The sequence below is a fragment of the Macrosteles quadrilineatus genome, unplaced genomic scaffold (genome assembly GCF_028750875.1).
Source record: "Macrosteles quadrilineatus isolate MER2022 unplaced genomic scaffold, UCM_ALF_1.0 Scaffold_3__2_contigs__length_128488019, whole genome shotgun sequence".
NCBI classification, from domain to species: domain Eukaryota; kingdom Metazoa; phylum Arthropoda; class Insecta; order Hemiptera; family Cicadellidae; genus Macrosteles; species Macrosteles quadrilineatus.
Window position 1 is genome coordinate 126999967 of NW_026542596.1, and position 23793 is coordinate 127023759.

The 23793-nt window shown below is 35.1% G+C and overlaps 2 protein-coding genes across 2 annotated transcripts; one reads left to right on the plus strand and one right to left on the minus strand.

The window, feature by feature from the left end:
• Positions 1-7273: 7273 nt before the first annotated feature.
• Positions 7274-21826, plus strand: LOC128990961 (gastrula zinc finger protein XlCGF58.1-like). The gene is made up of 2 exons (XM_054413639.1): positions 7274-7361; positions 18937-21826. Exon 2 carries the CDS (start codon positions 19154-19156, stop codon positions 21230-21232), a length of 2079 nt encoding a protein of 692 aa, XP_054269614.1. The 5' UTR covers positions 7274-7361; positions 18937-19153; the 3' UTR covers positions 21233-21826.
• On the minus strand, positions 8601-11840 carry LOC128989543 (uncharacterized). Its single transcript, XM_054411442.1, has one exon. The coding sequence runs from the start codon at positions 11838-11840 to the stop codon at positions 8601-8603; it is 3240 nt and encodes a 1079-aa protein (XP_054267417.1).
• Positions 21827-23793: the final 1967 nt, after the last annotated feature.

The window sequence follows — 23793 nt, forward strand, 5'->3', positions numbered from 1 at the left end:
TTTGTTGATAGGCTACTAAACAATATTTATTTATCCTTATCGAAGCTGTCAACTGATATATGTTTTAATTTGTTATTAACTTAGGCTATCAATATAACGGATAGAAAAATACAATTTTGATATTCGAAAAGAAATTATCTATAATAATGAATGTTCCCTTTAACAGGAAAGTACCCATTCTTTACATTATAAGTACTTAGCCTTTATAAAGGCTACTCATACACACATAGCCTATAGGCTCTAACTTAATAACTTAGAATGCTGTAACCTTTTGAAAGAGGCATTTCCTCGCGCTGTTGTAATAGTCAGAATATTAAAACATTGTTTGTTTAATTTAAATGGCAGTTTGTTTGAAATTATTTAGAGTAACATGGCCATGACAAACATGCTATTTGAAACTCCAACGATAGAAAAATATACGTTAAGTTTAAAAACGATTAAATTGTAGTTATTTGTAGCGCCTAAAAACTGTTGTGCCGTTACCTACTTTTAGGAACAAACAATCTGCCCTCTACTTAGTGATGTAAAAATCATTATACAGGTTGTTATGGTCATATTATTATAAAGATCAAGGCTGCACTTTACTTTAGGTCCTACACTCATTCGATTGAAAATATCGATCGATATATTGATATTTGGTTAGTTAGGTACCGGTAAGGTTAACCTAACCTTACTAACCAAACGATATAAAATCGAATGAAACAATCGAATAATCGATATTTTCATTCGAATGAGTGTAGGGCCTAAAGTAAAGTGCAGCCAAGATCAAAATAATTAGGCCTACAGTTTTTTCTTTAGTTGGGGTAATTTTGGTGAAACAATACATTTACAGTCTTAATTTTAAGCTAGAATATTCTACTACAGGCTAAACAATGTAGTAGGCTATTAAGAACTGCAGTAAACTCCTTTAGAGAACCTGCAATCATTATTGGGTGAATTATCAGTTCGTTATCCAAATTGTACTTGATATTATTCCCTGCGATATAAATTCCGATTTTTGTTTTGAGTATTAAATGTATCGTGATAAGTTATGAATATTTAAAGCCATAGAGTCTTTTCAAATAGACTTTAACACTGTGCTGTGGTGGTTAAACAAGGTTAGTTCAGTTTGGTTTAGTTTATGTTAATAAAAACCAGGTAACACCTAAATAAATACAAATTGTTCCAATAGCATCATCATTGGGTTGGGTTAGTGTTGTACAGTTTTGTATCAAAACTGATTGTCAAAAGCGCCAAATTATACCTAGTCGGGTCTTTTCATGAGAAAAAAGCTAAAAATGTTGTTAATGATAGGCTACCTTGTTTGTTTATAAACTATAGGCCTACCACTTTCAAAAGAACCTGCACAGAACCATGGCTGTCTCGCGCACGTAGGGGTGAAGGGTGATGGTGGGGAAGGGCCTGGAGTATTGATGGGGATAAGTCGTTGGGGCGAGGTGTCTTTCCCCACCACTCTGACTCTCCTGCTGTCCTGCGCACAACTCAAACAGTGCGTGGTTTTTAGCGAATTTCCCTATAGGGAAGTAGCTATTACCGTAGTACTCATGGTAAGACCTGGACCCGGGACCGATTTAATTTTTTATTTTGAGGTCCCTAGAGGCCAAAAACACCATCCGTTCAAATTCATATATATATATATATATATGTGTGTCCGTTAGCGCGATAACTCGAGCAAAAATGATCCGATTTTGATAAAATTTGGTAGAAACCTGTAAACCTACGTTTATTCGAACGAGTTTGCGATCCAGCATAATCGGACCATGGGAACGGGGTTTTATGGGGTAAAAATAGGGTTTTCCCATTTTTGACCGTAAAAACATAAAACTTTGCAATTTCTTTTTAAACCGTTTTGTAGAGCTTAAAAAAATAAATAATTTAGTATATTGAAGCGCTGTTGTATGCCTAACGGTCACAGAGAAAATTCAAAAATAGTGTAATTTAAAATTCCCATGTTATTCTTAGCCTACGGAGAAAATGAAAATTGTTGTAGTTTACTTGTTTATGGATATTGATAAAATTTGGCAAATGTATTTATTTCATCCTATACTATTGCCGTATGGTCAAAAAACACTTTTTACCTTCCCCGTAGCAGCAAACCTAAGCACTCGTGAAATCTAATGTTATTTAAATAGGGAATAAATAAGTCTTATTTATGGAAATATTTAGTAAAAATGTAATCAGACTAGTTGAAATTCGCTTAGTCTGCAGGTTTGCTGCGGCGGGGGTATTTTTCTATGTGGTAGGCCTATAAGCTAACATAACCTTAACGCCGCAATGGTCTGTAAAAAATTGTCGGGTGGTCCTCTTTTTAAAGAAAGTAAATAAAAGAAACGTCTTATAACACTTAAAACATATAACTTATTTACGCTTATACTGTTACTCACAAGACGGTAAATATACAAAACAGATGGGCTCTTTTTAAAAAGACCCATAGCCTAACAGATTAATAAGCAGGCCTATTTCTTTCAATATATTTTATATAAATTTGAAGCTACTGTCAGTAGGCCTATTAATTTATAGAAACTGAAAATTTGATAGGATAGTATAATACATTAAAGTTTCTCTGCAGAACTTTACCCCATAACACTGCTGTTGCAGTGCAATGTAATTTTCAGAATCAGTCTTCTTCGCTTTGTATTTAGACTAAGTAAAATGGATTTTCCTTGCTGCATATTAAGGAACATTATTACCATGTTTAATAGCCATGAAAAGGTACAGTAGACTCCCTCTTATTCGGACACCTTTTAACCGGACATCGGTTAAACCAGACAACACTCGGTGGAAATTACATCTCTTTAACCATATCAGCACATCGGTTTAACCGGACTAGGTCGGCAGGAAGTGGAAGGTAAGCGTTACGGAAACGACTGTTCTTGTGTTAAGGATATGAGAACAGTAATTACTAGTCTAGAAATACAATGCTCTACTACATTTTAGTCAATCCATTTAAACAGTCAGTTTTAATGAGTTTTTGGGACGTCAGTTTAACCAGAAAACCCATTATCCGGACTGGCCTCGGTCCTGAGAGTCTGGATAAGAGAGGGAGTCTATTGTACTGTATATAGTTTACTATGTTATAGCATAGACTAAGCAACAGTGACACGAATAAAAAAATAACAGCTAAAACTTCATGCAATAACCCCATAGTACCACATAGGCTACAATATGTTACTATAGTGTGAACTACGCTGTAGGCTTCACATTGAATGTGTTGCCCAAGTTAATTAAATTAAAGCTAAAACACAGTTTTTTGTTACAGAGTCATTGATTGAGATGCTGGTGAACTGATTGAAGACTTAAAAATGTTTTGCTATTAGTGTGAGGTGTGATAGTACGGACTGTTGTGATAAATTACCACTGTTTATGATTTACTTTATATGTTTTAAAATAAATGTTCTACATAAACTATTAAAATTGAATGATCATTTACAATGCCACTATTTCCAGCTGTAATATTTTTTTATACTTCTTTTAATTATTTTTTTATTTTTTTTTCTAAACATAAGTTCTGGTGAAGTAAATATTTGCATAATCCCAACGTGTAATCATATAGCCTATCACTTGCACTTTCAAAAATATATAATAGTAAACACAACAGCTTTTTATATACCATTGTTATTATTTATTGGGGTTTTGTATTGCAATGATTAAGTTGCATGTGTAATTGGTCTGTTTAAATGTATAAAGGAACTAAAATAAAATCTGAAAATTCCAGACTAACATAAAGATTATTCAAACAAAGGAGGTTGAAGTATGTAAAAAATTCCTAAAACTCTTATTTTAAATTTGGTAAGTTTAATTTGATACCAAATATCAAGTGTTGACCTTATTTCCTATATTTTCTCTGGATGGTATTTCAATTTATTTTATAATTGCCAGTGTTGGGGAAGCTACTTTTAAAATGTAGCTAGCTACAACTACTGCTACATTTCCAAAAAAGTAGCTTAGCTACAGCTACAGCTACAGTTCCGAAAAAGTAGCTAGCTACAACTACAGCTACAATGAAATGTAGCTACAGCTACAATTTTAGCTACTTTTCAAAGACGTTACTTTTTATTCGATGCACATTAGGTAAATGTAATATTAATTGCAACAATATTTTTATTGAACAAACATTTAAACAAGAAATGTCAGTATTGTATCTAACATTACTTGGAAAACAAATTATTCCTGGATTTTATTTAATTTGTTGGCATTATAAACCTAACATTACAACAACAGCATCAAATAGTTGGGTGTCCCATCATATTTAGCACTTATTTTTAAATATTGCATTATTTTTAAGCATCTTAGCCTATATGTAAATTGCATTAAGTTCAAAGGACATTCAACCAAACTATATTTTAAAAGCTCGTTTTAGCGAATTTCCCATATAGGGAATAAGCTATTACCGTAGTACTCATGGTAAGACCTGGACGCGGGACCGATTTTTTTTTTTCGTTTTGAGGTCCCTAGAGGCCAAAAACACCATCCGTTCAAATTCATATATATATATATATTTATATATTTATATATTTATATATTTATATATATATATATATATGTGTCCGTCAGCACGATAACTCGAGCAAAAATGATCCGATTTGGATGAAATTTGGTACAAACGTGTAAACGTACGTTTATTCGAACGAGTTCGCGATCCAGCATGATCGGACCATGGGAACGGGGGTTTACGGGGGGTTTTATGGGGTAAAAATAGGTTTTTCCTATTTTTGACCCAAAAAACATAAAATTTAGCAATTTATTTCCAAACCATTTTGTAGAGCTTAAAAAAACAAATAATTTAGTATATTGAAGCGTTATTATGCGCCTAAAAGTTATGGAGAAAATTCCAAAAAATTGTAAATTTAAAATTCCCATGTTATTCTTATGGAGAATAAGTAAACTGTTGTAGTTTGCTTGTTTGTGAACATATTTTGATCAAATTTGTAAAATGTTTTTATTTCTCACTACCTATTCACATTTTACAAAAAAAAAGTTTTACCCTCCCTGATGCAGCAAACCTAAGTACTTGTTAAACTAATTCTATTTAAATCAAGAATAAATGTTATATTTTTAAGTAGACATTTCAGTGTAAATCCAATCAGTCAAATGGAAATTCGCTTAGTCTGCAGGTTTGCTGCGGCGGGGGTATTATTTCTTTAATATAGATTCATTTATAGATGTCTTATATCAATAATTAAGACCACTTAAACTGTAAAACGATTATTTAAAAATACTTTTATGTGTTACAGAGCCTAGCCTATTGAAATTGGAGTTTATTGCCTTTCTTTACTTTTAATGTTAACAACGACATTGCTATAACTTTTAACCATGATAAGTTACTTGTTCTATGAAAAACACTTTTCAATGTCAAGAAATCGTTCTTTATTGTCATTATGCATAGGGCAAATTGTGCTTCAACCTAGTTGGTACAGAAAACAGTATTCAGCAACTTATCCTGAAATCAGCTTTTAATTTAAACATGTTGAAATTTGTAATGTAAAAATAACATGTAGGCCTACTTGGCTATGTAACAAGTTGGCTATAGTAGCTTTGTTCTTGCAAGGACTAAACAGATATATTCCTAATAATTGAACTTGGTATTCGTCTTAAACCATAGCATAGCCTAGGAATAGTCCAATACAAGAGCTGTTAGCAGGAGCAAACTATGCTATTTTTTTAATGTTAGTTTCATGTTACATGGAGATTTTTTCGTTACAATTATCATGTAGTCTAGGCATATCTTAAATCTCATCAGGTAATTTCCTCTTTGTTAATTTAGTAAACCTTTGAAAAATCTTTGTAATCTAACCAAGGAAGGGCTTGTGATGATGAACCACAATCAACAGCTGAAGCAAAGGTTGATGACCAGCTTTCTCATTATTTTAAGGTTTAGTGTTGGTTTCCATTAAAACCCTATCAATATAACAAAGAAACTAAATTGATTACTAATTTCCCTGTCAATCACTTGCAAGCATTCAATATAGCTTGTCTTGTCACTGGTACCGGTAACGTTTAAACGTCGTCTGCATCTAGCGATTTTATTTTATCTGACAGTAATCATAGAGTAGTAAATTAAGGAAATGAGAGCTAAAAATGTGGATAACACTCATTTGATGGCCTCCATGTCCACACAGCGTTGTAATAGGGAATGAAACGGCTGCAACCAGCTGTATGAAGCCAAGAAAGTAGGCCTAATTGTTTTGAAAATCTCAGTTTGAAAGATGTTGTTTCACGTAAGGTTGAGGTTATGGTAAAAATCACTATCTCAAACAATGTTAATGTAGCGAGAAAAGTAGCTAAAATTCCGCTACAACTACTTTAAAAATGTAGCTAGCTACAGCTAAAGCTACAAAATCTTAAAAGTAGCGACGCTACAGCTAACGCTACAAAAAAAGTAGCGCGCTACTGTAGCGTCGCTACTTGTAGCGCGCTACTTCCCAACACTGATAATTGCAATGATTCTGCTTCACTCAAATTCCAGGGCATGGACTGCAAACAACATCTGCCAACATCAAGTTCGAGAAAATCTAAAAATTTGTTAACTCACTTGTATATACCGTATAACATTTAAATATAACATGAAAAATAATAGGAATTCCTAGAATTTTCCAAAATGTTTGAGATCATTCTCAACATACCAGTCAATTTCCTTGAATATATACTCAGTTCACTCAACAAAAATATTCTAAGAAAATTTTTATATAGAAATCTGGAGAACATTCTCAGAATATTCTGGAAAAACTCTGGAATATTCACGGTATATTCTGAACATATTAAGTTTAAATTATTAATTTTGTCAAGTACCACAAAATAACTTGAAAAATAAAAAACAATGTTTTTAGGGTAAAAAATTGGAAAACCCAATTTTTAGTCCATTCCCATAGTCAGTAAAAGTACCGAATACTTAAAATGCAACGGATGATGGGGGTGACAGAGACGACTGACTTGACTGAAGTCGTCAATCGTCATGGTGGTAGCTAACAGCAGAACTGAAACTAAACTGAACTAGTAAGTTATGACTCATGAGTCGACTCGTTGAAGACCAAATACAACTGAATTGGTTCTTTCTGGCGCATGCGCAGTAGGCTAGTCCAATTCCTGCCCTGAAACGCTCGCGATGATATTGCCATTGGTTTTTTTTTTGCAGTTCAGTTCAGTCATTTCATTGACATAGTCAATGGTTCAGTTCTACTAGTCTAGTCTAAGTTGTTCTACTTCCAATTCCAATACCAAGTGTCAAGTAAGTAAGTAAGTAGACATTGTAGGTTTTACTAATTACACAAAACCAAGTATAAGAAAATTACAAATTTCTATAGTCCATTTGATCCAGTAATAGGCCTAAAAAAAAAATTGAATTAATTATATATTAGCCTAAGGTAAGTTTGGTAGTTCAATCAAATCACTTTAACTTACAAGACTAACTTATAGCTTAAAATAATTTTCAAAGCGGTTTGACTTTGTTACTCCACATCCACAATCAAATATTATTTCAGGTTACAATACATTCCTTATCACATTGTTACAATAAGTTAAGCTTAAGTTAAGTTATTAAGTTAAGTCCTTCATTCGTGATAAGGAGTTTATTAAATAGAGTACTCAGAATCAGGTCTAGCTCTAGCATGATCCGAATAATAAGTAAAGTTAAGTTGTGATGAATCAACAAATGCCTTGAATTGAATTTTTAACTTAACTTATCCCCAGCTTTGATCAAATTAGTCCAAGCTGGTGAATTCATTATAAGTGATTTAATGGACCCATCAACTATGTCAGCAACATCAAATAAGGTAGAAAATAGAATTTTAGACACTAGGCCTATCACATTCTGTGACTGGCTCATACACATTCTTTTTTAATAAAAAATTGGCGACAGCTGATCCATATAGATGAGCTGTCTACTTCAGTATCCTGAATGACAGTACTCCTCGAAAAGATAAATTGCATGTATTTGCCAAATGATCTATACATTAGAGCGGAGGAGGCTGGTCTACCCCCCCTCCCCCCTGGTGGGAATATTTGAAATATACAATTTTGTGCTTGTATTGACACGTACTTTAAGATTTTAGGCCTTTGCCTCTTGTGAATTACAGCTTGTTCCAGAAAACACGAAAATATCATGATACCGTAGTTAGAATATATATACATAAAAAAAAATTGTTTTTTTTCCAATTTCGTTTGGCTCTTTTACCCGACTGATTTTCATGATTGAGGTCTCAAATTGAAGGTATTAACGTACAGATTGCACATCAAGCATCGGCATATATTTTTCTACAGTCCCACTCGGCTTATACGTAAACGACATTTTCTCCCCATGTATTTCTTATGGGAGTTAAATTTGGTTTTTCTTTTCCGAGTGTGTTGGATTGGGAAATGGTAAAATTAAAATTATAAAAAAGAAACCATGTTGACTTGAGCAATAAAAACAATGTAATGAAAAAGTAAACAGAAAGAAAAAATAACATATGATAAATAAATATACACATGTTAAATGCAGATCAAGGGGGAAAAGTCTTGAACATACTGCCCGCCTTAAAGCAACGAAGTGCTTTAACCAGAATCAAGAAATGGTGTTTCACGTTGTAGTCTGGTGGAGCAGTCACGCTTCTTTTGGAGGGACACTATTTCATCTGCAAAGGTGGCTTGTGGAACATGATGGAAGATCTTGAGAGAGCTTTGGAGATTTCAGACGATGAGAGAGGACCACTGAGACGGTCATTTTGATGACGACAAGTGTGAATGAAGCGGTTTAGAAGAGCGACAATGCGTTGGAGTTTGTTCCACGATGAGTAGGCAGAAAGAAGTTCCCACTCCTTTTGAGGAGCTGATGTAAGAACAACTAAAGGTGTCTTCTTGATTTCTTCTGACGAAGAAAGGTCCTCAGGAATGAAGTGCGAGGTAGGCCAATGACAAGTGGGGAGCTTAAGCCAAGGAGGGCCTGTCCACCAGAGTGGATGATTGACAAGTAGGGAAGCAGAAATTCCTCTTGACGCACAGTCTGCAGTATTATCAGTACTTGATATGTGTCGCCAAGAGTCGATGGGAACAAGTTCTTGAGTTTGAGAAACCCTGTTGGCTACATATGTCTTGAGTTTGTAGGGTGGAGTCCGTAACCATGTCAAGACTATCGAGGAGTCACTCCATAGATAGATATTTTTGATGGCAATTTTATCTGAGAAGAGAGAATGACAATGTGCTACTAATTGCGCGAGAAGATGAGCAGCACAAAGCTCAAGGCGAGGAAGAGTTACTCTTTTGAGAGGAGAGACACGAGTCTTTGAGATTATTGGGTGAATGATGGTGTCACCATTAGACATCTGACAGCGGAAATATACGACAGCAGCGTAGCCACTCTCTGACGCATCTGCGAAGCCATGTAATTCTACGGTGCATGACAGGGAAAACTGTAACGCTCGAGGAATAGAAATTTGAGATAAATATTGAGTATCGATTAGGAATGAATGCCATTTTTCGGCGAGGTTAGTGGGCAGGGGATCATCCCAGGATAAGCCTGTGGTCCATAGTAACTGCATAAAACATTTTGCTTGCATGATGCATGGAGCGAGAAATCCACATGGATCGTAGATTTTTGCTATGATGCTCAAGATCGAACGTTTTGATGGATGAGGGTCCATAGGGAAGTTAAGGTTGTGAGTGAAGCAGTCAGAGTGGGGAGACCAATGTAGGCCAAGTATTGTGAAGTGTGGCTGTTCAGAATCTTGGAGAAAGACGGGAGTCTCAAGATGCTCTTTGGGGAAAGCTTGTAGAAGACGATCAGAGTTGGAGACCCATTTACGTAATTCAAATCCTCCTCTTCGTAACAGGTTGACCAATTGATCTTGAAGTTTCAAGGCTGTTTCCTCAGTATCCGCACCAGTGATGATGTCGTCAACGTAGGTTTGCATTCTTAGTAATTGCGCTGCCTCGGGAAAGTAGTCACCTTCGTCGTCAGCGAGTGGGTGAAGAGTCTTTATTGCTAGGTAAGGAGAGCTATTCATACCATACGTCACGGTGTTCAGCTGGTAGGCAGTAAGAGGTTGAGAGGAAGTTTCACGCCAAAGGATGAGTTGAAATTTTCTATCGTCAGGATGTATTTGGATCTGTCGATACATTTGACGAATATCACAAGAAAAAACAATATTGTGTCTTCTAAAATGCATAAGTATGTCACAAATATTGGATTGGAGCTTGCGTCCAGTAAGCAGAATGTCATTGAGAGAAACCCCTGTGCTTGTTTTTGCACTAGCATCAACTACTGTTCGGAGTTTGGTTGTACTACTACTCTCTTTAAGAACCCCATGATGAGGGAGAAAGTAGTGTGAAGAGGGAAGAAGGGAATCTTGACATATGGTCATATGGTCAAGAGAGATGTAATCATCTATGAAGTCGTGGTAAATCTGAGAGAAGCGGGGTTGGACTGCGAATTTTCGCTCGAGAGAGTGGAATCTGCGTTCAGCAAGCGGTTGAGACGCTCCAAGAGGGGGGTGAGCTTCCTTGAAGGGAAGACGAACGATGTATCGTCCTTCAGAGTCTCTGGTGTGCGTAGACTCGAAGTTTGCGTCGCAGAGTTCTTCTTCTTCAGTTTTCTTTTGACAATTTGGAAGTTCTTCCTGAGTCCAGAATCGCTGAAGTGAGGAATGAAGGTCAACATCATTAGATGAATGAAGGGAGATGGTGTGACTGATTAAGTTTGAACATTGTGGTGTGGAATTTGTGGGTATTTCACAGGGTGCAGAACCCATCACGATGTATCCAAAATGAGTTCCTATTACGTGGGGCATATGTTGGCCAAGAGAGTAATTTTCATGAGTTAGTAACTTAGGGAAGAGAGAGCAACCAAGCACGATATCAATGCGTCCTGGCAGGTGAAATGATGGATCAGCTAGACAAAACCGTTTAGTGAGCGATAACACTTCCGGAGAGACTGGAACACGAGGTAAGTCGACAGTCAATTTGTCTAAAATGAGCATTGGATGTTGCGGAGATATGAGAAATCCAGAAAGAGTTTCAAGATTGAGGTAAGTTTGCCCATTACTCTTAGCTGCATTTTGGCCAAGTCCAGAAAGTTGAACATTTGACTTGTAGCGTCGAGCGTTTAAAAGTTGAGCTGCTCGTTCAGTGATTAAGTCACACATGGAACCGGAGTCAAGTAAGGCACGGAACACATGAGATGTGCCTTGACCTGAAGTGACCTTTATCAAAAAAGTTCCTAAAAGTATAGTGGAGCTTTTAAAAGGTGGCTGAGAGTGATCTTGTGAAGTTGACGTCATTGAGGTTTGAGTAGGCTCATGTGGGTAACTCACATTTGCATTGACAGGCTTAAAATGATTTTGATCAACAAGAGGTGCAGGGAAATGTAACAAAGTGTGATGTTTCTTGTTACATGTACGACATGAAGTCTGTGAATGGCAATCTTTGAGGTTATGATGGCCTAGACACGAGACACAGCGATGATTTTCTTTGACGAGGTTATGTCGCTCATGCGGAGATTTATTTTGGAACACACTGCAGGCATAGATCTTGTGTTCGTTTGAGTTACATGCAAAACACTGCCAATGAGTCGGTTTTTTAATGCCTGTTGAGTGAGATGACTGATGGGGGGAAGTGTGGGTCGTGGCCATAGCAACGTTTCTTGAGCGAAATTGTACTTGCTTTTGTGTAGTGTCTTTGGGTGCATGAGCAAAAGTGTTATTAATTTTATTCAGTGTGGGAGCGCTGTGTAGATTTGCATCCTCAGCCTGAGAGCATTCAGTGTTCAGATATTTTATTATATCTTTGGCCTCGGGAAGTGAGTGAGAATTCGGTTGATTTTCGGTTGAAGACCGGAACATTTCAAGCTTTTTGCGTAAATCAGCATCCATCTTACGCAGGAGCAGTGCGGAGAGAAGGGGATTATTATTTGTAATGTCACATTCCAAAGCTTTTAAAGCTTGCGTGTGTTCAGTGAAACAATTTACAAAATGGCGAAGTCCTGTTATAGTAAATGCATTAATGGTAGGAAGGTCCAAAATGTGATTGAGGTGCAAAGATTGTAAGCGGCGTTCATTGTGATATCTATCACGGAGGAGATTATATGCAACCAAATAGTTAGCTTCAGTAAGATTCAAACTTTTGACTAAGTCGAGGGGTTCTCCGTTAAGTACACTTAAGAGGTACCTACTGAAATTTCATGACACTGGAAAGCGATGTGTTGTGGTGTATTGCAGTATCAAACAAATTTATAAAACTTGTCCAAGTTAGTGGGTCACCGGAGAATTTTTGTAAATCCAATTTTGGAAGGCGTACTGCTTGCGAAATCGGTGTTTGGTGAAGAGAAACGGAAGAAGAGTCACTTAAGATAGCAGAATTTGAAGGTTCAGGATGGGACATTAAGAACTCAATAGTAGCCACGATATGAGAAAATAAACTTTCAATTTCATCCAGGTCTTGAGACAATGTCTCGTCAGAGATAGGATCCTCTTCTAAGATTAAAACCCGTTGCACATTGTTGTCGAATTCTTCTTTTCTTTTACGAATTTCATTTAAATGAGCATTTAGTTGTTTAATTTGAATAGGGGTGAGTTGTTCCGTTGAGGTAGAGTATTCATCAACAGTATCTTTAAGTTTATTAAAACGAGTTTTAATTATAGATGTTGAGCGAGTGTAGGTGGATGACTTAAAATCAGAAGTTTTAGGAGCCATTGTAGTAGTAGAACACAAAATTTACCAGCAGCATACACAATATAAAAAAGTCTTGAGCACACACATAATCTCAGGATGAAGTAAAAAAGATGAATTGTACATCAAAGATATAGATCATAAGTTTCTTTCAATATAGTCTTTAACTAGAAGAAGGCATGTATAAGGCTGTGCACAAAAAGTTTATAATCAATTTAACTTGAACTTGTTTTGATTGACACCAATAATAATAATATTTTAAGTAAGTAAAGAGTTCATTTGTTCATCTGAATCCAAAAACATTATAATAAGGTAAAATTCAAAAACAACAGATTAGTAGTGGACTGTAAGGGAACTGAGTAGAACATTTAGATTATAAATGGGGTAATGTTAACAAGGAATGAATATAGTTACCAGGTTTTCATCCGGCTGCGAATTAGGACCAAATGTTGGATTGGGAAATGGTAAAATTAAAATTATAAAAAAGAAACCATGTTGACTTGAGCAATAAAAACAATGTAATGAAAAAGTAAACAGAAAGAAAAAATAACATATGATAAATAAATATACACATGTTAAATGCAGATCAAGGGGGAAAAGTCTTGAACAGAGTGCGTTTGGCGCTTCTACCCACCCGATTTTCATTATTGAGGTCTCAAATTGAAGGTATGCACACACAGATTTCACATCAAGCATCAGTATATATTTATCGACAGTCCCACTCGGCTTATACATAAATAAAATTTGCCCCCCATGTATTTCTAAAGGGAGTTAAATTTGTTTTTTTTTCTTTTCCGAGTTTCTTTGGCTCTTCTACACGTCCGATCTTCATGATTGAGGTCTTAAATTGGTAGTATGCACAAATATATTTCACATCAAGCATCATTGTATATTTATCTACTTTATTACTCGACCAAAAAACATAGATTTGATATATTTCTTAATTCGTATTTCAATTTAAATTGTACGCTATTTTACCATTTATAATTGTACCCTATATATTTTGGTCTAAGAACCTTTAGTGAAATACCAGCTTGCATATAAGATATTAGTTATTCAAATCGGACGGGTTTCAAGCAAACGCAAGGTGAACATCCAACATAAACAAAAATATAAGGTTTTTCTATGATTGAATATCAATAGCTCGAGTACATTGTTTACGTTTTTTATATGCTTTAGACTAAAAATAATCAGTAAATTATAGGCTTTAATTTGAGCTATTGATCGTTTGAATCAGTTAAGTTTAAGATACTGTATTACACAATCAAAAATCACAAATTTGATTATTTCTCGGATATGATATTTATTTTAACGCTGCTGTGCAGCATGGGTCCGTTAGTATAGATTTTTTAGTTTTATTTGATTTGATTAGTTGATTCCTGTGCGTAGGACGGGCCCACAGCTAGTTAGAATTTGAAAATGCAAGTAGGTATGGTGAAGTCATCAGATTGTTCTCACAGTGACATGCAAACAAATGAAATGAAACGAAGTGATCAAAGTATTTTGCAAGTACTTGATGCTTTTGAACAATGCATTATTCTGCTTGAAGTTGAAAACCGTGATCAGAATTCCTAGATGGTCTGTTTATCTTCTGGAAGACCTGTACCCGAATCGGTGGAAGACAATTTACTCAATGTAGATAATCTAGGGAAAGCTGCATGCAAACAGGTTAGTTGAGATGTGAGCTAAAAGAAATATTTTTCTGGAGTTTTACTGCTGTCCCAGGAACGTGATATTAACCTTGAGAAGCTGATGACATACCCATTAGATCCAGAACCATGGGCATTAACCACTACCGATGGATGCCCAACAAAAACAGAAAAGGCCAAACTGATCCATACTTTGGAGAACAAGGGTATATAGTAGACGAACCTTCCAAGATTGAAGAATGTATGTATGTAATTGACGGTATGGCTTACTTTTAGGTTCTTACTAATATTCCAGAAACCTCTGGTGAACTAGCACAGATTGCCTTAAGCCGTTTTCCGAAATTCAGCAGGACTTTATTACGGATACCTATTTACATGTATCTATTAAAAACATTGAAAGGGAGAAGGGGTTTTGGAGAAACGTTTTTAATGAGAGGTCCAAAATCAAGATCCCACGGGATTGGAAAAAAATCCTAGCTAATGGTAAAAATAAGGAACAACGGGTTAACCTGCTAAATAATGAATGGTCTCAGCACAAATATGCATAAATTCAAACAAGCATCAATAGGCCTACACGTTTCTAGGGTAATATAAGGTTCTTTTTTGGTGATATTTTGAAATTCACCCCCCCCCCCCCCCTACAAACAGGGTTGCTAAGAGTAACTTAATTTTTTTAAAAGGCAACCCATATCAATCAGCACATTATTTTAAAGAGATTTAAAAAGAAAATTATTGTCGCAAATCCGATTTCGATACGAGGAAAACGAAGTTTTAAATGTTAATTTTACTGGAATCTTACATTCCAGTAAAATTTACGTCAAAAATTGCTCAATAAAATTTATTTAATTGAAATAGAATCTCTTAAAATTTCTTTCCTAGAGGTACTCGTTAAATCTAATGTTATTTAAATAGATTTAATTGCAATTCAGGCCAATTTGAAATCCGCATTGCCTACAGGTTTGCTGCAGCGGGGGTATTTTACTAACTTTTTTATTTTCATTTGAAGCCTTTGAATACATACTGAAGAAGTCCATAAAAAATATTTCACCAGTAATTAACGCAGGCTACCCTTATGTAATTTAAATAAAACAGTTTTTAAATTTAACAGTTTTTCTTTATTTTCCGGAATACGCTGTAATTTATAAGAGGCAAACAACTGAATTCTTAATCAGGTAGGTAATACCAACAAAAAAAGTATAAGTCATAAATTCCCACAGGGGGGGGAGGGAGGGTTTCATATTGGTGGCTCATGAGCTACATATTCATATTGGTTCATATTGGTTTATATTGGGTTTCATATTGGTGGCTACATTGTCTTATGAGGTGAGAAAATTTTTGTACAAAAACGCCGTGTACTGTATAGATGATGTTGTGATTCGATAGAGTAACGAACGATAGTCGCGAAATCGCACGGCGTTTTTAGACGAAAAAGTGCTCACCGTCTTATGATAGGGTAAATGTAAACCAAAAATACATCAGCAAGGACTACTTTATGTGTACCACCACTAGAAGGAAATCATTTACATGCTAAGTAGGGGGCCTACAGCATGTAGCCTAACTGTAATAAATAAAGCCTTGCTCATGTATGTATTTCATTAAAATAAATATTCTTGAAGAGTTGGCCTTAGGCCTTGGGAACATAACCTAGTCCTTTTTAGTATTTTTGAATCATGTAACTTAAGCAAAGACAGTTTGTAAAGACAACGAATACTTGCAACAATTTAGGCAACATTAGTCTTAGTCAAACCCATTAACTAAATTTAAAATGCTATGCAAAAGTGCAGCAAAAATACAAATAATATATCTAGTCAAAGAAAACAGATACAAAACTGTCTGATGGTTTTATGTCTTATTTGGTTTACAAATCTTTTGGTTTTGCAATCCAAAGCCACCAGTAAAAGTATCTATTGTTTCTCTTCTACTAACTCAATTTTAGCTTTAGCCCTACTTGATCCAGAAACAGACCCATAACTTAGTGGTTTAGTGCTGAATAGATCATCAACCTTGTCAATAATAAGAATAAGAAAGTTTATTGCCGTTGACCAGGTTGTACACAGGAATATAGGCATTGTCAAATTACATTAAACAAAATATCAACAAGTATGTTATATCTATAGCTAACAAAGATTGAGAATTCCTAACTTACAGTAGGCCTATGAATGATTCCATTGTAATTTTATGTTTCAAAAAGTCCTTGACTGAATAGAACGGATTTGCTACAAGCCAGTTATGAATTTTGGATTTGAAAAGAGAAAGAGATAGGCTGTCTGCCTGAAGAGGCTCAGGCAGCTTATTATAACATTTCACACAGTGAAGTTTGAAAGAATTACCTGTGATGGCTAGCCTGTGATGTGGTATATCCAGTTGTTCCTTACCTCGTGTATGGTGGGAATGGTAATTCTGCCCGGTGGAAAACTCATTGAGATTAGCTTTAGTGTATATAAGTACATTGTAGTGTATAAGTTAATGATTGTGAAAATGTTTAGTTTGATAAAAAGTGGTTTGCAGTGCTCCGCAGGGTCAGTCCCTAACATTGTGCGGATGACTTCTTTTTGTATTAGTAAAAGCTCATGAACAAAGGGGGAATGGCCCCAAAGTTGGATTCCATATTGAATATGGGATTGAAACAGCCCAAAATAGGCTAGTTTGAGATATTCAATATCGACAAAAGGCTTGAGTTTCCAGAATAAACATGAAACTCTCGATAGTTTTTTGCTTAAATTTGTGATGTGAGTTTTCCAGTTTAATTTACTATCGAGGTGGAAGCCAAGATTTTTTACTGAGTGGTCTGATTGTTTAATAGAGAGTGAGAAATCAATTTTCTGGGTCTTGGATTGATTACAGACAGTTTATTTGCAGAAAACCAGTTTAAAACACTCTTTTCTGCTTTAGAAAGAGCTTCTGAGAGCTTTGTTTGGTCTTTATCAGAAGTAAAAATTGTGGTATCGTCTGCGTAAATTACACATTCGATAGGAGTGTTACATGGAAGATCATTTACTGCGATTATAAAAAGGAAAGGGCCTAGGACCGAGCCCTGCGGAACTCCTGCTTTAATTGTGGTCAATGTTGAGTTTTTACCCTCCACACTAACATATTGCTTCCTATTAAACAGATATGATTCAAGCATTTCTATTGTGTTTTTGCTAAGTCCATAGAATTTGAGTTTAGCTAGCAAGATGTCAAACGGGATGCAGTCGAAAGCTTTTGTTAAATCAAAAAGAAGCATGGAAACAGTATTTTTATTTTCAAAAGCATTAATAATATAATTGGAAATGTGAGAGACTGCCATCGTAGTTGATCTGCCAGCTCTAAACCCAAATTGAGAATCAGTCATCAAGTTATTAGAGTCAAAAAAGTTATTTAACTGTTTTAACGTGAGAGCTTCAAAGGCCTTAGATAAGATTGGTACTATCGAGATTGGGCGATAGTTTTGACATGGATTCTTGTGACCCTTTCCTTTTTATAAATTGGAGTTACTTTTGAGACTTTAAGTTTGTCAGGAAAATAGCCATTACGGAGACAACTATTAAATACAGTGGAGAGGGGTGTAGATATGTAGTGTATAATATTCTTGATTATGTAGTTTGAAAACCAAAAGTGATCCATAGATTTAATGTACACATTATAATAATAATGTGTACATAATAATGTACACATCAAGCTACAAATTAACCTTTTGACAAAAACAATATTTTCTCAACATAACTTATTCACAGGGGGAGCAAAAAGAATTTTATCTGCATCATACCGGTACTTGCTAAAACTTGTACCGTACATAAATAATTATGAAGTAGAATTGATATAGCTTAACTGGGAAAATTTATTAATGGTATAATAATTTAAATAACTTATCAGACAGTAATGTCACATGTGTGCGTACCTAATTAACACCGTAATTAAATAATTTACTTCTTGATGGGATAACAACAAACAAAAATTTACTTAACATGAGTGTTGATGACGGGAATTCCCGCTATTGCTTTACATTGAAATAGATATAACTTTCATGTTTATGCATGTCGACCGCACTAATAATGTTAACAATAGTTAGGCCTTCTTCTCTGTTTTGGGGGCTGGACTTCCACCGGGTAGTATTTCAGCAATCCATTAATTGCTGCGACAACGGTCTATAACGATCAATCCTCTATTTTTCTTTTTGCAGAACTTCTGAATCTCTGTGTCACAGGTTTTTTAGTGTAGGCTATATCAAAACTTAAAATTAAAATCAATTCAAATGTTGACAACGTTCTTTGGAATGTTAGGGCATTAGATTTAAATATAATAATTAATTTTACGGTCAGGCCTCTAGGTTCTTTTATTTTTTTGAGTTTTCTGATTTTGCTTTAACATCAAATTCTGTGTTTTAATCAAGACATCAAATGCTAATTTTCCATTCAGTTTGAAGGTTACAGCACATTTGGATGTGCTATTGTCTCATTTCTGCTGGTCTAATTTAAGTTTAGGCCATTGATAAAAACCTTAATGAACAGTGTTGACCTACCAACCTAATTATTTTAAAAGTAGGCTACTTAGTGGTAGAAGTTTTTTTATGGTATGTGAGTAGCACCATAGACTATTATATACTAGCTTAGCTTGTATGAAGGGCATCACACCTTTCAATGGGTAGATTTTCATCAATTTAATTTTTCAGGTCAAGTCATATGTCGGCTTTTGAAAAATAGAGGAAAGCACAAGACGATGTTTTAAATCATATAATACCAAGACTATTCAACAATTAGAACTCAAACACTATAATGTGCTCACTTTCATGCATAATAATGACTAAGTGTTGACATATTATTAATAGAATAGTTACCTGATGCCAAATAATATATATTACATATAGTCCATATATAATAAGCGATAGAATGGAGACTGATCCGGTATGTTATATAGGCTTAACCAAAGATAATACCAAAGAATTGTCTAATACTATAAAAGATTATCAAAATATAAATATATTAACTGGGTTTATAAAACAAGAAGTGAAAGAAGAATGTTACATAACAAATATAAAAGTAGAAGACAACATTCATGAATTTGATAACAGTGGAATCATTGTTCAAAGCAAACATGATAGGGCTACTATTTTTTGCCAAACTAATTTAGAGAAAACCGAGTTTGATGACGTAGTGTCTGGTATTAAAAATGAAAACCAGAGTGAGAACTCTTTTGGTTATGAAACCCTGCCTTTGCCAATCAAAAATTTACAACTATTACCTTCTGAATTGAAAAATAGCAGCAAAGCTTCAGTGGTAGATACCAATCCTATGGAGAAACTTCCGTTGAAATGCACAAACTGCAAATACGGCACAACTGTTAAAAAGAATTTGATATGTCACATGAAATATTTTTGTAAAATGAAGAAGGGAAATCCAATTGAAAAATTACCATTTAAGTGTAATGACTGTTCATACGCTACTTCTTCAAAGAAGAATCTGGTATCTCACATGAAAAACCATATAGGACCTCCTCGATACCAATGTGTGTTATGTGACTATTCCGCAAAACAGAAGAAAAGCCTGACGATGCACTTACTTTCGCATGCTGGAGAAAAACCTCTGAAATGTGATGATTGTAACTATAGTACTGCGAACCGACAAAGTCTTCATCAGCACAAGCTACTGCATGAGGGTAAAAAGCCATACGAATGCAAAATCTGCGGGTACAGTTCAAACTTTAACTCTGCATTAAGATCTCACATGTTGATACATGACGATTATAAACCATTTAAATGCCGTTTGTGCGATTATCGGTGCAAGCAGAAGTGCAAATTGAAACCTCACATGTTGATGCATGCTGGTTATAAACCTTTTAAGTGTGAATTGTGTGATTTTCGAGCTGCTACAAGACAGAATCTAACCAATCACATGGCCTATCACAGTGATGACAGGCCTTTCCATTGTAATATGTGTGACTACAGTGCAAAAACAAAGAATGAACTGATGAAACATATCAACAGACATAACAATATCAGGAAATTCAAATGCCCTTTGTGCAACTACAGCGGCATCCGAAAATGTTACCTAACCATCCACATGACGACACACACTAAAGACAGGGAAAGACCCTTCCCATGTCCCTATTGTGATTATAGTGCGTACACCAGATTTTTACTGAACCAGCACATCTTGACACATTCCGGAGACTCTCCTTTTAAATGCTCCGAGTGTGATTACACCTGCAAACAGAAAAGTAATCTGAGAATGCACATGACTTTACATTCCGGCGTTCGCCCTTTCAAGTGTTTGAAGTGCAACTTCAGTTCTGCTTCCAAGAATGGACTAAAGCATCACATGAATGTGCATTCCAATGTAAAACCGTTCCGATGTTCTCATCCGTTGTGCCACTTCAGCGCCAAGACCAAATACGTATTAGAAGCTCACTCGAAAATTCACTTGAGGGATGAGAAATTCATCTGCTCCACTTGTGGGTATGGAACAGTGACAAAGCAGAATCTAGTCAGACACATAGTAAAGCATTCGGAACATCGGCCTTTTGAATGTGATAAATGTCCGTACAAAGGAAAGAACGGAATAAGTTTGAAAGTACACATGTTGATTCATAAATATGAGAACCTATTTAAATGTGCTGAATGTGGTCATACATCGCTCACCAAAGGTAGACTTGAGTCACATATGATGACACATCGTGCAGAGAAGCGTTTCAAATGTTTGAACTGCTCTTATGAAGCCAAACAGAAGATCAGTTTGAAATATCACATTATGATGCATCACACAAAAGAGAGATCTTTCAAATGTGAGGATTGTAAATTCAGAACCATCAACAAAGCCAGGCTGAGACGCCACAGATTAAAACATGAATCAGGAGATAAACCCCTGAAATGTTCTCTCTGCAGTTTCTCAACTAGGAGAAAAGACTCACTTCAGTGTCATCTGTCAAGACACAGAGGCTGGAAGAATCCTAAGATAAAAGATGAAGTGTGATTGACATTCTCTAGTCCAGTCAGTTTTAAGCTCAAAGAAAATTATTTAAATTATTTGGGTATTTTGACTTATATCAGCTTAAGACTCGATCGTGTGCCATAAGACTCCCTCAATAAATTCTAGCTTGAACGTTAAAAGATTTGTGTTTGAAACTATAATTATTTTATTTCTATAAAAGTTTTTAAAGTTTTATTTAACTCCTTCTAAAACCCACATAAAATTACTTTTTTTTACCAAGTTGTTCTGTGTTCTGTTTTTGTTTTTAAAATTATAAACACTGTTTTAACCTTTATATCAAGAACTTAATACTTGCTTAGTTGTATAAGAGGTTATAAATTTTAGTTTCTGTAGGTACTGATAGATTTCTCAGAGATTTAAAATATTTTATTTTAACAATTAGTTGAGAAATTGTTATGTTTTTGTTAGTATAATAAAAAAGGTTCCTTCAGTTTTTGCCAAATGTCTTATAGGACAGAGTAGTTTGTGGTTTTTAGTGGACTTGTTATGTTTTTATGTTAATTAATTAATAAGGTTTTAAATTACGTTAAGTAGTTAGATTTTTGTTACTGAAATACATGTCTTCAAATCAGCTTACTTCTATCTTGTTTTATCCATGTAAGAACTTGTTAAACATGGTTATACTTTCTGTTATGAGTTTGCAATTCAATTGCATGCAAAGTGTGCTGAAATACTGTTAACCATGGTTTAATCAATAACATTAATTTGTTAGACTTCCTCTGGTTTGGTTACAGAATTGAATTGGTTTTTGTGCTTATAGGCCTAACATCTACAATTTATCAAATTCAATCTATTTAAATTGTGAACAATAGCCTGATAAAATTTATATAAAGATTTTTAATAAATATTTTAATTATTGGTATGTTTGAATGAAACTTAAGTTTAACTCTATGCATATTGCAAATGTCAAGACATTTTCTGTGATATGTCCCTTGCCATATCATTAAGTTACCAGTAAACAATTGCCAAAGGTTAAGTTATGTAAAGATTACAGAGTATAATTTGTTTTTTGTTTTGCTGCCATCACAATGTGAAGACTGGTTTGTAAATAAAATATGTCATGTATATACGTTCTTTTTTTCACATTTCCCAATTATCTTGCTTTGACCATTTGAAGAGAAACAACTTTGGGCAAAATGCTTAAACATTCAAGCTCCATGGATTTGATATAATTTATTATGCCTAATAGTTTATTCATTGAATAAGCAACAAGTAGAAAACTAAACGATTTAAAACACTCGAATACACCAGTGATTTTTTCTTCTTTTTTTTTGTGGACCTTTCCCACCTAATTCTGCTACAGACAAGTGAACTACTCATGAGTTGTACACTAGACCTGAACTACAAAAGGATTCAAACTCTACAATGCTGTCCTCTGGCCACAGATAAAAAACATGACACCGCTCAGTCTTTGAGTACACCAACGTTTTACCAGTCCCATTCGTAAAGAAAAAGCTCAAAGGGGGGTTTTCCTGGCTGCATGTTTTGGCACTGACTCATCGGTAAGGGTCAGGTACAAAACCGTTTTCCTAACTGCTGACTTCAGCAGGGTGTGCACCCTGAAGGATACTAATGCTAACACTTGCATGACATTCACAATTCTGCAGTCATATTTAGGAACTAGGAACACCTATCTTAAGCCCCGTACTAGACATGCAAGGCTGGTTTAAGGGGTTGCGTAGGGTGCCAACAAAAAGAGTGATTTTAGGAGGAGACTAGAGACATCAAATATAGGCACTAGATAAACATCTCCCGCAGCCGTGTAGTTATCATCGTCGCCCACTACTGTGACTACAATTCTGGTCATCTCTCGCAGTTGTGTGGAAATCATCACGATCTCCCGCAAATGTGGAAAAATTCTGATAGTTTTCTGTGGCAACAGAAACATTATCACCATCTTCCGTGATTGCAGCAAAATCATTAACAACTCCCACAGTCGTGTAGACATTTTCATCGTCTTCCACGATCGGGGTAAAAATAATTTCTTGCCGTTGTGTAATAATAGACATAGTTATTGGCTCCTGCGGTTACAGCAAAATCCTGTATATCCCCTGCAGTAATGTTAAAATTTGTATTATCTTCCACAGTCATGGCAAAAACATAAACATCTCCTGCGGTCGTCATCGTCATCTTCCGGAGTCATGAAAACATCATCGACGTTCGATAGCGGCAAAAGTTTTAATCTTATGATCGCATGTTATTCACTCTATTTAAAAAACAGTTTAAGGTCTACTAGAATGCTGTTTTCATCCACTTTTATAGAAGACCATTAATCAAACTGAATTTATAAAACTGAATAAAAATAAATATGAAAACATATTGAATAAATACCAGACAGTTGACAAACTTCAAAAACATGTACATGTTTAAAGGCTGCCTCTGGCACCAAAATCGAAAGGCAAAGTAAATTGTCCAAATCTTTGTCTACGCTAATGTGTTTACAAGACAACATCTGCTACTATTGTATACAACACAACAGGAACTTTAAAATTTACAAACCACAAATCGTGAAAGTAACGATTCCTTAATTTTGAGAGGTGTTA